This window comes from Lindgomyces ingoldianus (genome assembly GCF_010093535.1).
Source record: "Lindgomyces ingoldianus strain ATCC 200398 unplaced genomic scaffold BDR25scaffold_18, whole genome shotgun sequence".
Classification (NCBI taxonomy): Eukaryota; Fungi; Ascomycota; class Dothideomycetes; order Pleosporales; family Lindgomycetaceae; genus Lindgomyces; species Lindgomyces ingoldianus.
In genome coordinates, this window is record NW_022985179.1 from 33,652 (window position 1) to 48,680 (window position 15,029).

The 15,029-nt window shown below is 44.4% G+C and overlaps 4 protein-coding genes across 4 annotated transcripts; 2 read left to right on the plus strand and 2 right to left on the minus strand.

Moving 5' to 3' along the window:
• Positions 1 to 5,197: 5,197 nt before the first annotated feature.
• On the minus strand, positions 5,198 to 6,484 carry BDR25DRAFT_35692 (uncharacterized protein). Its single transcript, XM_033695727.1, has 4 exons — positions 6,181 to 6,484; positions 6,102 to 6,133; positions 5,811 to 6,034; positions 5,198 to 5,757 (listed from the first exon to the last, which is right to left on the minus strand). The coding sequence occupies exons 1-4, from the start codon at positions 6,310 to 6,312 to the stop codon at positions 5,381 to 5,383; spliced, it is 765 nt and encodes a 254-aa protein (XP_033546777.1). The 5' UTR covers positions 6,313 to 6,484; the 3' UTR covers positions 5,198 to 5,380.
• Positions 6,485 to 7,681: 1,197 nt separating this feature from the next.
• On the plus strand, positions 7,682 to 8,809 carry BDR25DRAFT_35610 (kinase-like protein). The gene has a single exon (XM_033695577.1). The coding sequence runs from the start codon at positions 7,754 to 7,756 to the stop codon at positions 8,759 to 8,761; it is 1,008 nt and encodes a 335-aa protein (XP_033546778.1). The 5' UTR covers positions 7,682 to 7,753; the 3' UTR covers positions 8,762 to 8,809.
• Positions 8,810 to 8,812: 3 nt separating this feature from the next.
• Positions 8,813 to 10,866, minus strand: BDR25DRAFT_262499 (uncharacterized protein). Its single transcript, XM_033686766.1, has 2 exons — positions 10,369 to 10,866; positions 8,813 to 10,314 (listed from the first exon to the last, which is right to left on the minus strand). Exons 1-2 carry the CDS (start codon positions 10,635 to 10,637, stop codon positions 8,859 to 8,861), a joined length of 1,725 nt encoding a protein of 574 aa, XP_033546779.1. The 5' UTR covers positions 10,638 to 10,866; the 3' UTR covers positions 8,813 to 8,858.
• Positions 10,807 to 14,759, plus strand: BDR25DRAFT_343230 (uncharacterized protein). The gene is made up of 2 exons (XM_033693811.1): positions 10,807 to 12,014; positions 12,065 to 14,759. The coding sequence occupies exons 1-2, from the start codon at positions 10,893 to 10,895 to the stop codon at positions 14,660 to 14,662; spliced, it is 3,720 nt and encodes a 1,239-aa protein (XP_033546780.1). The 5' UTR covers positions 10,807 to 10,892; the 3' UTR covers positions 14,663 to 14,759.
• Positions 14,760 to 15,029: the final 270 nt, after the last annotated feature.

Sequence of the window (15,029 nt, forward strand, 5' to 3'; positions counted from 1 at the left end):
ACATTAGCCTATTATATTTAAACAGCAGTTAAAGAAGCAAAACTAGCAGTTGTGCAAGCAAAACAGCTTGTTAAGGTATTACATGTACTACATTAATCTTTGCGGCGATAGAGAGGTAGAGGCAGAGGCAGAGGCAGCGCTAGAGCTCTCTAGGACTCTAAGAAATTCCTGCAGAGGCAACAAACTACACAAGCTACATCTCTACAACTAAGGCTTTAATGCTAAAATAATTAAATTAAAGATATTAAGTAGCAGTATTAAGCATAGCGTGGCAGTATTAGGCAGTAAAAGGAACAGGCGCAACGCTAGAGACTGTAAGGTGTAAAGAAGAGGAAGACTATTATAAAAGTAGAAATGTGTTAAGAGCTAAAGCTAGAACCTGTTTTTTTTATTATAGCTAATAATTAACTAATTTCTAAATAACTAATCTTAAATTTATATAAACTTTAAGTTTTTAAAAAAGAAATTTTACTAACTTAATTAAAGCTAAGAATTAGCTAGCTATTATTTAAGTTTTTTTTTTTTTAGCTATATTAGTGTGTTAGGGATTAGTATTAGTGTGAAGCTATGTAAGACACTAGAAGCATAAGGAACTAGATTAAATATATTGCTAGAGGAATCCTTTGTAGAAGTCTATATATATACAAAATAAGTAGGTGAGTCTTAGCAACAGGCTATAGTAAGATGCATACAACTATAGTGCTGACGCATCTAACCATCATGTGACAACACATCTAACTATTGTGTGACAATAGTGACAACGCATCTAAGTGTCACTACTGCAAACAATTAGCTACATTAGTGTGTTAGAGATTAGTATTAGCTACGCTTAGTTACAGGCTATAATTAGTTACATGCTATAGTTAAATGTTGTTGTTATGCGTCTATTACCTGTCTAATACTACTTTGCTAAGCATTATGCTGCAACTATTCTTTAACCTAAATAACCTACCTTAATGCGCTAACTATTGCTCTAAGCAAGCTTTGCTTTTACAGATCATTTATAAACTGTTGTAGTATTTTACATAATTTTATTTTTACTGTAAACTATTAAGAGCTAGAATAAGGCTAATTAAGCTAGATTGTGCTGTAATAAAAAGACTTAACGTACTTCATAGGCAAGTTGCTTACACACCTAAGTTGCCTACTTTTGCTAAGACTCTACTACACTACTTCTTTTACACTAATGCATTTCTAACAACACTACTTAAACATGTTAAAGAAATGTTAGATGCAGCTTACACTTTAGGCTTTTAAATAAAACATAACACTTTTTAAGTAACATGCTATAGCTATTTATAAAGTCTTTTAAAAGATAATAAGTAACTAACACGCTAAATAACTTTTTTAAGCTAATTATATAGCTAACTTATAAAAGCTAGATAATAATAAAAAGTAGATAATTATTTAGCACATACTTAAGCTAGATATGTAAGGATTTCCCCTCTAGCTAGTAGCTGTAGCTAATATAGCTAATTCTTTACACACTAAGTATAATATAGGCTATGTTAGTATAAACTAGCTTAATATATTTATTAAGTGTTACCTAAAGCTTAAAGTAAAGTTTAAGTGTAAGTATAACTATAAAAAAGCTTTTTATAAAAATTTTATAGTAATTTAAAGCTAGTTTAACTTTATAAAGAATATTAAAGCTAAGTATAGTATTTAAAATAATAACATATATAACTTTAATAAAATAAAGTTTATAATAAGCTAAATATCTACTAGAGTAGTTGTTATAGGTTTAAAAAGATAAGAATAGCTAAAAGTAGTCTAGCTAGGTAACTAGAAGTAGACAATAGCTATCTAGAGCATTAATGCTAAAAAGTAGGCTATTCTACTTTTTATTATTTTTTAGGGTAGCAACTACTTTTTAAACTAGTATAAAAAAAAATCTACTTTAAAATTAAGTTATTATAATTTCTAAGTGCAGCTAGACTACTAATTAGCTTAGTTTAGACTAGTTAAAGCACTTTAACACGCATATAAAAAAGTATACTGTTAGCAGCTACTATTTACTAGTTATTAATAGCTATAAAAGCTATAACTTACTTTATTTCTAGTAATATTATAAAAATAATAAGATTATTACTATTTATATACTTTTTTACTTATTACACCTTTTATAGCTACTTAATATAGGTTGTTTTACTTTTTTAAAGAAAGTATATAGGCGCTAAGCTAAAAACTTTATACATAACTAAATTACTTATATTATAAAAATAAAGTTCTTACTATGCTTTAAAGTAGCTTATAATGCTATAATTACTTTTAGTAATATCTAAAAAGGGTTCTAAGGCGCTACATTAGTTTCTTTTAACCTATAACAAGTTATAATAGGCCTTAATATAAAGTTACACACTTTATTACTACTACTACTTATATATAACAAGCCCTAGTAGTTGTAAACCCTAAGTAATACTCTAGAACTTAGGTTATAATTAATGCTTATAAAAATAAAGATTTAAAAGTATATAAATAGTTTACTAACTTTTATAGTTAAAGTGTTTAAAAAAGTCTTAAAAAAAGCAGTAATAATTATATATAAGCTAGTGTTAGTATAATAAAAAATTACTAAGCTTTAAGTAGCTAATAAAGCTACTACATAACATAAATTACATAAAAGAAAGTAAATTAAAGTAGAAAAGACATTAATAATTTAAAAAGGCCTATGCTTAACAGCTTTAAAGGAGTTTAGAGTGCACAGTAATAGAAAGAAGGCAAAGAAGCAGGTGTAAGCTAAAGTAGGTAAGCTATTCTAAAGGCGCTATAGATAGTGTAATTAGACTAGGCATAACTTATATATGTGTAAGTAAGTAGTAAAAGTAGACTCTAAATAATATCTTATATTATATTACTTTATATAGGGCTAAAGTAGGCTGTTTTGCGAGAGAATAGAGTAGTTTTAGTAAGGGCTTAGCAAAAGTGGCTAGCTAACCTGTGTGGCTAGCCAACCTGTTAGGTACGTTATTACTTTCTTATTTATTATAAGTTAACTAATAAGTAGTAGAAGTATTTTTTAGCTATTTATTTACATTAATAATAAAGATAAGTATTTTAGCGTATAATTAGCAGTAACTACTCTAAAAAAACAGTTAGATAGGGTAGATAAAGCCTATTAAAAAGCCTTACTTATTATACAACGTCCTTCTCCTATTAGGCGGATTATATGGAGCAGTATGTGCAGTGACCTGCATTTCTATAAGATTTGTAAGGGGAAAGTTGTTACTTGGCGTTGCCGGGAATATTGGAGAATTTCGCGTGCGACGGGTGTAATGGCGCAGGCAAGACAATGGGTCCGAATGCGGTATGAATCCACTCAGAGGCATATGGGAGTGCGTGGGGACTCAGAGACCTGGGAATACCAATGACACCTATAGGCCTTGTACGTAGGATATCAGAAAACTACCGAGCTAGCTACGGGGGCGAGGTGCGACTAAATACATGCGGGAATAGGGGTAACTGCGGGGGACTGGGTCGAGTCATGGTCGGGGCCGATACGGGGACCCTTCGGATAGGATCCGAGCGACCCGAGATGGAACGATTCGTAGAATCGTTACAACGGGTGGATTAGCTTTCGGACTTGCATTATGCCGCAAGATAAAATAGAAGATAACGTACCATGCTAACTCTTATTTCGCTAGGAATAGGTGGTGTGTTTTCGAGACACAGAATTCCATCATATTTAGCGTATGCAAAAATCGACGGAATTCTTGGCGAGAGATAGCGTTAGGCCGTGGTTTAAGATAGATAGCTTTACTATAGTAACTCTATGTCTGAGGACTTTTGACTCCTTTTTTAGAGGTTTTCTGTCGCTACTTTTAGAGCCACTTGCACCTAAAGTGCCAAGTCTAACCATTGTAACCCCATTAGCATTTCTAGCTTACTACGATAGTCCTTCATTACTTCTTATGCTGTCTCGTTTTATGCTTCCCGGATCTTAAAATTTAGAACGACTAAACGAGCTTAAAATGGATTTACATTTATCCTATTAACATATTATTACGCTTCCTCTATTATGACCGCTTTATAAAAATATCGCCTTGTCTGCACTTAAAGAAGCCTAACCCGCGTCACAGAGACAGTTCGCAGGCTTCCACATATGGATTCCTAATATCACAGATTGGGGGGTTCCCCGAGAAGTCTTCCTAGAAACCTCCTATATATCTCATCATACATGAACTAGAATGACACCTGACCTCGCTCCAGTCTCGCACCTGGCACGAGCTGACCTCGTATTGGTCTCGCGCACCGCACGGGCCCAACCCCTATAAAACTTTGCTCCTAGCATGCAATCGGAATACGTCCTTAATAACGGCTCGGGCTACGGTCGACGGATCCAGAGTATAGAGAGCGGCGAGGTGCTTTATCTTAGACAGTAGAAGTGGGAGATAAGGGGGGAGGGTTTCGGGGTAATGTTCAATTAGGTTCGCGGATGTAGGAATTGAGAGCGATATAAAACCGACTGGAACTTGTTCGTAGTTTATTGTGTTCATCATGGTGACTTAATAGTCCTCGAAGCCCGAATTTGAGTAGCAGATAACAGATACATCTCGTAATATGGGCGTTTTCTTATATTATGGTTTTATCAGCACAAGAATTAAGTTTGTGAACCAAATCAAGGAGTAAGAGATGGATTCTTGGCGCGCTTTCGATCCCAAGTTGCCCAAATGCCGACAGTTAGAACAGTAAGTGGAATAGCAAGAACTAGATACATCCATGCGTCTGGAACAATTTCGATCCGCCGCGCCCCCCCATTATTGCTAACAACGAAGAAATTCATGCCAAAAAGAGTCTAAGCGGGCAGGTGCCCACGTCAGTTAGGTGCACAACCTCGGAAAGAATCGGGTCCGGGGCTCTTACCGCTAGAAACGAAGGGGGCAGGTACAGCAACGTTAGGAATGTCAGCGTTTGCATAGACCTCGCCGTCTTCTGTGACTTTTCCGTTAACGCCACTATCACCCGGTCATCGTCCCGAGATGTTTCGGTCATTTTATTTAACATTTGTCCGTGAAGTTGTATAATTTCGTTATCTTTGATCTTGAGGATATTGTAGATCAACTGGGAGCACGCATGGGCTTGTGCTTTCAACGTCTGCAATGTCTGCAAGGTCGACTTCAAATGCGATCTCCAGAAATGAACGCATGCTAGGAACTCTGGTTCCTTACCCAAAAAGCAGTTCTGGCGACGAAGCCCGCGAGTGCGGCGTGGCTGAGCCTTGGTGAATTTACAAAGTTCGTTAATGGTGTTGAGGTTTTGTGAGAGGCTGGCGTAGACTAGAGTCAAATGTTGGATGAATCCCTGGAGCCATTGCATGTCTTTTACAGTAACCTCGAGGTCCTGGTCGTCCATAGCTTTCACAATCTTGGATACTAGAGCCCTATCGTTCTACGTACGGAGCAAATGTATTAGCCTTCTTATTTAGATTAGGGCAATACGCTAGACTTACCGTGTCTTTAAATTCCGCCGAGAGATATTCAATGTAGTCATCCCAATTTCGCAGCGCATCAAGCAAGATTAGAAGGTGATTCGAAGCTGCAGATGCTTCTAGAGCATCCCAGCCATGAAGGCTCGAAATCGGTTCAGCTCGCGGTGCGGTTAACCTATCCTGAAGTGTTTTACTCCCATGAACGATGATCCAGCTGGAGATGTTCCCCTCTCTAGCGAACTTGTGGCAAATGGCCATTTTTCTCATCGACCACGGGTTGCTTAAATCGCGTCCATGTTTTTCTACGTACCGTAGTACATAATGGAGTTCTAAGATAGGAATTGCTCAGTCTCGTCACAAGGGCGCAAAACTGATGGCTTACCATAGCCGTTGACGGCGAGATTCTGTAAACCTCCATCGTGGGCGCGGAGTCGAGTCAGAAGCTGAAAGAAGAAACCCACTGGTCGATCTCCTTCTGAAACTTGAACTCCAAATAACGAGATAGTTTGAAGAAAGGAGGGAAAGATAGAGTAGTAAGACATCAAGTTGAAAAGAAGTTCCTCGCTAATGAGAAGACGACTCCAAGAATGGCGTTTCTTAATAAAGCTAAAGCACATATCCAAATTAGACGCGCCTAGTCGATGAATGATCATTCCTACAGGACAATACGCACCAAAAGTGTTCGGTAAGATCTTGGGTCGCTCCCTGGGCTTGCATCAGTAGGGGAAGGTTTAGGTAACTTTTGCCCGTACCTGGACGAAGTCGTCCCACTCGCAAGACGTAGTGACGGTATACTGGTTGGCAACTAGAATAGGGCGTGAGAAATGGAGTTGTGCTGAAACCAGGGTCAAGTACCCGTGCTCCCAAGTGGTTTGTCGAAACATCGCAAGTCGCTCTTCTGGGAGAATAACTCTGATGCTTTTTGGCGCAGCTTCAGGCGTTGCATGTCGAAGAGGGTGGCGAGAATGCCTGTCCGGTGAGTCATCTCGTCTTGCACGCTCTCCTGAATCATAGTGTTTGGCTGCAGATGTGTGGAGATGTGTGGCACCATGGATTGCAAGAGGTGCAAAATGCAGGAATTCTTTTGAAATATTGCAATGCAGGCTTTTAGTTGTGCGCAAATCAACCCTATACTGCCTATTTATCAAGGTTGCCCGTCAGGCGCAGCCGAGGAACTCCGCCACGAAGGACTTCGCGCATCCGCCCCACCACCCCCATACTCAGCCGGATGCTATTGATCATCGTCCTGGATCTCCGCAATCTCTGTCTATTCTCAATTGTGAGGGCCTCAGCTCTTGTAGCAGAACGAATTCTCGGTCATACCGGAGTAAGCCTTCGAGGGACTCTGATCTTGTACTTGTCGTTGGGCGCAACCTGGCGGCAAACAGTCAACATTAGAATCACGCCAGGGAGTTTGGCACTTGCCTCCACCTTGACAGTCGCGTCTCCTGGAAATACCTCCGCCAGCTTTGCAACGAGCTTTGTATAGGAAATGTACTTCATTTCAAGGACTTGGGACACCATCTTGAGTTGTGTTTGGGCGGCTCGCTGAGCGCTGCATTCCTATCAGGCAACACAGGTCAGGCGTGGCAGACGGCTCGCCCAGCTGCAAGTCCAATCACGTGAATGGAGTCTTGGGAGCCATCCAAGGTTCTATGGGGAAGTAATTGCTCATAGCATCCATATCGATCTAGTTCTATCCCCGACGTCAACATGTCCCAACAGCTACGCGTCCTTTTCTTCCAAGCGCAGATACCCACCACTTCCCATCGCTGTATCATTACCGACGAACAGGTCGACTGTATCCTGACGTTAGATCGCATCCGCGCTCTGCTGAGCGATGAGGTGCGACTCGAACTGCATCTTTTAGAGCATTACACGCTTCTCACTAGCAAGAGAGCAAAGAAGATACTTGCTATTCTTGTTTACATCAGCAGAGTGGGCTATCTCTTAGACCATTTTCTACACCGCCAGATATGGGACGACCGCTTGCCTCTCAGCGCCCCAAACTTGCCCCAAAGTTTTGCCAAACCATTTCTTCAGGAACAATGGCACTTTCTCGCTCCCGCAATCGAGCGCGATACTTTTTGTGACTGGCCCTCCGACGTGATTCTTCCATTTGAACTCGACGAGCCTATCGCGGATGCGGAGGGCAGCTTTGGATATGTGCACAAGATTGGCATCATCCCGAACTTTCAAAAGCTTCAAGATACGCCGCCAGATGCGGATGTAAAGGTCAATACATCAACTCGATCTTAACCATGGCTGTTGACAGAAGCGTAGACACTCTTTGCACGGAAAGAGCTCAAGGTGCAGCGATCCAAGATGACTATGGCTGCGTTTAGCCGGGAAAAGCAAGTGCTCGAGCTGCTCAACCTGCTGCATCATCCGCACATCGTACCGCTTTTAACATCGTATATTCATGCAGCCAAATTCAACCTGATTTTTCCTTTGGCAGACGCGAGCCTCGAATCGCTTCTAAGCGGCACCGCAACAATTCCTGCAATCACCCACGAAGCACTTTGGAAGCAACTGCTCGGCATCACGTCTGCGCTCGATTCTCTCCACAACTTCACTTACAAGAAACATGACATCTTAGACCTCGAAATGATTGGCTATCACCACGATTTGAAACCACAAAACGTCTTGATCAAAGACGGAGTCTTCCTCTTGGCCGATTTTGGCCTAGCCAGATTGAAAGACCCCGTTTCTCAATCAGGTACGATCCACAAACACGGTGCATTGACGTATGGAGCACCCGAGACGCTAGGGAATTCTTCCAGAAGCGGAAGAAGCGTAGGCCGCGCTCTCGACATCTGGTCCTGGGGCTGCATCCTGATCGAGGTCATCACATTAGAGCTGATGAGTCCAATGGGAGTGGCGCAGTTTCGACAGAATCGAACGACGAATACCGCGATGCGATCAGACGCTTTCTTTCACAGCGCCGGAAACTTGAAACCAGAGGTCGAGATTTGGATCGACATGCTCCGAGACAGCCCGATAACGGACAAATATCGCTTTAGGTGGTTAGTCAAAAGCACATTGGATCTTGTGAAGACCATGCTTGCCTCGGACCCAAAGCGGAGGGGCTCCGCCGCACTGGTTCATTTGCAGCTTTACGAATACGTCAAGTATGCCACCGTCCATACCCTTTCAGACACAACCGGCGAATTGGGGAAAGAAAGCAAGAGGGAATATAAGCCTCCACCGCAGCCTTCGATTGACCCTAGAATAGCAGCTGAGGAGGCCCGCGAGAATCTCGAAGAGTTCTTGGGAAAGGACCATCCAGTCATGAAGGCTCTCGCACTGACATTGGCACATGCGGACAATTAAAGCTCAGAAGGCACAGCAGCTCTCCCTACCAATTTACAAACCTATGTTCTCCTTGAAATGATCCTCTAGTACTCTAATCTACGTGAATTACGTTAGCTTAAGTCAAGCTATAGCCTAAACATTCAAGAATTTTAGTGTAAAAGTCTTCGAAATACTCGACCCCATGATTCCCATCTCTCACTTCTCCTCTCAGACAAGTCATAGTAGCATCAGTGTACCTATCACCAGTGTGAAATCTGAGCAAGGATTCTGCTGACCCTTTACCGCCCTCGTTGAGCTGCTTGAAGAACTCTTGGGGCGTAGGAATGTGCACAGCCGCCTGGCCTTCGTTCTGCTGAACCTGCTGTAGGCTTTCCATGGTGTCCCAGAGCCCAATCTCCATCAACAATAGCCCAAGCGCGTACAAATCGTGTCTCTTTTCGAAAATTTTCGGTTCTGAATCATCTACTGTCGACCGTCGCTCAAAGGCAGTCACATCTGGATGGCGGTAGATATCGTAGGTTCCTTCTTTCGTCACAGGCTCGGTTACAAAGTTGCGTCCGTCCTGTCGACTGTATTCGAATCCGACTAGGAACATACCATCCTCCATCTCAAAAGGATCATCACCTAGGTTCCTAGGGAAAAAGAGCACGTTGTGACTACTAATAGACTTGTGAAGCCATCCTATGCGATGAAAAATCCTCACACAATTGGCAAGGCGACGGGCTATCTCGAACCGATGAGTGAGTGACGGCCCAACGTCGCGTAAGTCGCGCCCACTCTCGACGAGCAGCTGATGTAGGGTTTTAGGCTTGAGCCTTTCATCCCAAGATTCGATGTCCCAAGGCCAGGCATAGATGAAGCCGTAGTTCTGATCCGTCCTGTCACTAAAGGTGTTCAAAAGATTCAAGGTGCAAAGCGCCTCAGGCTTCGGTGTCTTTGCTAGCCGTTCTGCCAGACTTTCAACTCTCAAGAAGATCTCGATGGCTTTTTCCCCTTCGCAGGCCGAATCCAGATTTCTCCGCTTTTCGACGAAGACAATTTTTCCGTGAAATCTACTGACGGCATGGCTACCCTCTAGGCTGGCGACGGTTTCCAAGTATCGCTCCTGCTCTTCCTGAGAAATCGCAAGGTGCAGGTCTTCTGTTCGAAGCTGCAGTCTTTGAATGAGCGAAGCGTTAATTTTGTTTTCTGGACGGGCTTCTGCAATCACATGCAGCCTTTGATTAACCTCCGAAGCCAGCAAGCCTGACGGGCTATCTAAACTGTCCACAGCGGCCCGTAGAGCGTTTAAGGCAACAACATTGTCACCTACAAGCACTTTAGTTTGCCAGTTATGTATTTCCCTTGAGAACTCCCTCTTCTGAGACTCGGAGAGCAGTCTGTGGAGAGATTCCAGCACGCTAGAAGACGTGTTTGTCAGTTTGGAGATTCGGTCCTGAAATGGTTCCGAAATAGTGGCATGGTCGTCCGTTTCGTCATGAATTTGTCCGAGATGCGATCTTACGCGCAATTCTTCGCTCTCCACCATCATGTCTGTGACCCAAGAGGTGAGCGCCTGTGATTTTGCGTGGCTGTCCTATCGCTGTTATTATTTGGCAGAAGCCGCCTCATGAGGTTAGACAAACTCTTCCTTTAGGGCTATAGCGGAACCCTCGACGCTTTCAAGTGAATAATGTAATCTTTCAAGGTCCTGAAGAAGGTACTGCTGGTAGCGGGCTAAAACTGGATCAAGTCGAGCGTTTGATATTCCCAGAGTGCGGCATATGAGTACGAAACGAATGCCGTCCAACGCTACACGTTCCACGTTGCCAGTGCTGCCCGAGTTGGATTGGATTATCCTTAAGTACCGTCTGGCACACATCTCATACTTTCTTTTTAGATCTGTGGTAGACATCGTGGCAATGGAAAGCTTTATATCGATAAAGGAAGGACATGCGTTGGGCGGATGAGACGGTATTCTAGACACCAAGAAAGGCGTTGTCGACAAGGCTGTGGACAGCTCCCGCCAAGCTATTAGCGCATACCTCTCAGGTGCACCAGCCCTCAGCCTGATCGTTAACTCGCAGGGAAAGCGTACAAAAGAGAAGTAAAATTTTCACAAAGTTGACAGTTCCTCCCATTCTAGATCACACTGACACTTGCATAGAAAATGTATCGACTACGACGTCGCAGGGCCGGACCTGATGCCATGCCGATCATACTACCGCCGAATCAACCCACCGCAGGCTACACCTCGATCGAATTCGTTAGCGCCGTCATGTCGCTGGACTATCAACCCAAAATCGACCTACAACAATTAGAAAGCGCGGAAAGAGAGCGTATCGGTCAAGGTGGCTCTTTTCGAGTCGAAAAGGCATTTATAGATGGGGATCAACGGCAGCTTCCACTGGCTGTTGTTATCAAACATCCCTTGCACAAGCCGAATGGTGCTACCCACAACCTCAACTGGAATGATATTCTACTGGAGATTCAAGCACTTTTGCATCCTCCAATCGCCGCTTGTCGAAATGTTGTCGACTTGTTGGCAATTGGATGGGAAGCAGAAACCGCGGAACACATACAACCCATGCTGGTAATGCCGTATGCCACATTTGGAACCCTCGACGCTTACATCCGTAATCATGACCCCACCGTTAGTTCGAAAATTGCCATGTCTTTTGATGTCGCCAGTGCATTGGACGTGCTACATAAATGTGGGATAGTCCATGGCGACCTGAAGAGCGAAAACGTTCTCGTCTTCTTTGAGGATCAACGACCAATAGCCAAGCTCAGCGACTTTGGCTGCTCTGTTATCAATCCGCAGTCCTTCCGAAAAATCGCTGCGGGTACGCCGCCGTGGAACTGTCCGGAATGGCGGGATGTAATTGCCAAAGAAAACCTACCGCAGACCGACGTCTACTCTTTTGGCTTGTTGTTTTGGCGTGTTCTGTCGAAAGGGCCAAATCCCTTCCGGAGCCTCGAGTCATTTTCCGAAGGATCTGAACTTACAGAGACCTTGGTGGAGAAACTGAAAAGCTCAAAAGATGACAAGTTCTTAGAAGAAGCTAATAAGAGCTTGCAAACAGACGATCCTCTGTCGAAACGATTTCAACTATTAGAGGAGATTTTAGGCAACTCCATCCGGCACGATCCGAGTAAAAGAAACCTACATAGGTGTCTAAGGAGCCTCAAAGTCATTTTGAACCTCGAGTCACCCAGTGCCATCTCGCAATGCGGCAGGGAATCTATTGAAGGAGAGGTTGATGTGAAGCCGTACTTATTCGAGCTAGAGGTAAGAATCTTGGATAGTCGTACAAGTCGTTGCTTTAACGCTAGCCAAAGGAAAAAGTGGATATACAGGCAGTGTCCAGGCTGCCATGGACTCTTCAACAGAGACTGTTCAAACACCACTTGGCGGTCTCGAATGCCCCAGAAAACCAATTGAATACGAAACAAAGAATGGCCTCTTCCCGGTGGCTTTTCTTGTACTATCTACTTGGCATCGGGATGGACGAGAACGATGAACTAGCCTGTCATCACCTGTTGACCGCTGCGAGGTGTGGCGATCCTGTAGCAAAGTCTCTATCCTACCGGGCGATTATAGCACTGCGCACCTCTTCCACCTTCGAGTCTGTAGATCTTGTCACGATTGGTCAATGGCTCGGGAGAAATCTCGAACTTGGATACTGGGGTGCTAAAGAGGATTTCGCCCATCTCTACGCATCGAATGAGAATCAAGCGGAAAGGATTTTGAAGTGGTTTGGTATTGCCCTAGATCGTCTATGTTGCTATATGGCAGGGGTTGGCAAAGAGTACTTTTTGGACGCTCAGGGAAACCGCTTGAATCCATTTGGCATAGAGAGTCAGGCCGACTTTGAAAGGAGGGTCCGGGAAAAGCAACGGGAAGGAGAGTTCGATGTAAATGCTTTCTCTGTCAACTCGCGAGGAGATGGGCTCTTGCATCTAGCGGCCACTTGCGGCTTCGAAGATGCAACCACTTTCTTGATCCAGCACTTTGGTCAAGTTCTTGACATCAATGTCACGAACTACAATGGGGAGACTTCCCTGCTCTCCGCGTCGCGCGCGGGGCAGTCGAATACCGTTCTCATCCTGTTGAAGAATGGAGCCGATTTGCGACCTAGCAACACGGGGGAATCGCCTCTGCACTGGCTTGGCGCATTCAAGACTGGTTTCTCGGAATTGGGTTCGCTCATGCTGCTTAGCACAGCCAAAGAGGGCGGAAGCGAACACGAGGCCAAAATGTGCCACCTTCACCAGAAGGCTTCCGGGACCGCGTACTCGGAATATTGGAGTTCGAGGCTTCCGGGTGGAACTCCGCTTCACCGTGCCGTCCATTTCAAAATCCCAGCGGTAGTTGAGACACTTCTTCGGCTCGGCGCAGATCCTCACGAGCCTGGGGTAGAAAAAAATCCAGAGTCGGCTCTTCAGCTGGCATGTATTCGCCATTATGCTGATATTGTCGAAATTCTCCTAGACTACATGAACATTTCCGACGTGGGACAGCTCGAGAGTATCCCTCTCCTACACACAGCTCTTTCCAGAAACAGCAAAATCGTGTCTCTCGTTGACTCCGGTGTCAGATCAATCGGCTCAGAGGACCTTAGGTCTACCGTTGATGTTCTGATCCGTCGGAAGGCCAACCCAGGACCTCTGAGCTACGTTTTAGATGGAAAATCCACAAGGATAACCGCTCTGTTCCAAGCCGTGGAATCAGACTCACTACGTTGCGTTGAACTTGCATTATCCAAATCGCTTTTGACATCCAAAACATTTCTCAACATGCCATGCGGAATTCCGGCGCGGACTCCCTTGAACGTCGCGGTTGAAAACGGTTCCCTCGAAATTGTGGAGGCGCTGTTAGAGGCTGGTGCCGATCCGACGAATCCAATAGGGGAGAACAACACATCTGCCGAAATCTCTGTCCTACATTCCTGCGCCCTCGCGGATTTCTCCGTGAAACCGGACACTCTTCTGCGGATCTTCAACTTGTTGGCTCCTCGGTTCAAGAGCGTAGATCTCCAGGCAGCCAACTACGAAGGACTCACGGACGTATTGGAATCTCCTTTCGTTCTCGCCGTACGACTTGGAAGATTCGATCTTGCAAGCTCTTTGCTCTGTCGTGGTGCTGACATTGACTTTCTATTCGCGAAGACGGTCAGTGAGTCAAACGAGAGTGGAAACACTAACTTGAAGTCCTTCGATTTGATGACTAGAGACCACGATGGCCACCACAACTATTCGCAGATCACCATTCTCGGGGCCTTACTGACCATTCCGAGCCCGAGTACTAATTCCATAACCAAGTTCCTTCTAGGATACGATGATGAAGGAAGAAAGAAGAAGGACTGGCAGCACAAGCTGCCGAGTGTAGTTGTAAGCAAACATACCAACTGGACTATTTGGCATGCCGTTGCGTATAGAAGGACAAGAGTGCCTCTATACGACATGGAGCACGTGAAGGAATTGACACGGCTTTTAAGCGAAAATTACCAGCATCTGGGCAAGGAATTCCTGAACAAGAGATGCGGAAATGGCTCCCCTAGTGACTCGAAAAAGACTGCTCTGCATGTGGCTGTGGAGTGCACGAATCCGGAAGTGGTTGCTGCTCTGTTGCGGCTTGGGGCGGATCGCGAGGCTACGGACTCGGACGGATATCGTCCAATCGACTATGCGAGCAGTATTCTGCAAGAGGAAATAGACATTGAGGAGGAGTTGGGTTGGGATGAAGTTGCCACAAGGAGGGAGATTCAGCGGCGTAAGGATATTTACATTATGCTTGGGGGAGATATGAGCGTTTTTGAGTGTAGCGATGGTGAAGACTTGGAATCGAATATCCAAGTTGTGCTGGAAATTGATCCCAGCCGCGAGGATCCCACGACACAGGCCTGTGTCGTGCCGGATTCGGTTAGCAGGCCCTAACGCTAAGTGAAATTAGGTACGAAACTAACCGCGAGTCGCCATACGCGTTACATTTTAAACAAGTGACTGCACTCTAAAGTTTTGTATGCAAAAGTAGTAGCTTAGACCTTAAAACTAAAGAATCTCACCTTGCATCTTAAAAAACTTACTAGTGTGGGTGGTTTTTGGTTAAGTTAGAGTTACGTTAGGGTAAAAAGAAGTTTGCAGTTTTGCGACTGAGCGATCGCGGGCGCGGGGGGCGGGGGCGGCGAGAGGAACACGCACAGTGCGAGCTCGCGCAGCCTGCAACACCTGCGACCACCACAATTGTTAACACAGCAGGTTAGTGTCTATTTTCTAGCTGTGCTTAGCGCATAAAAATGCTTTC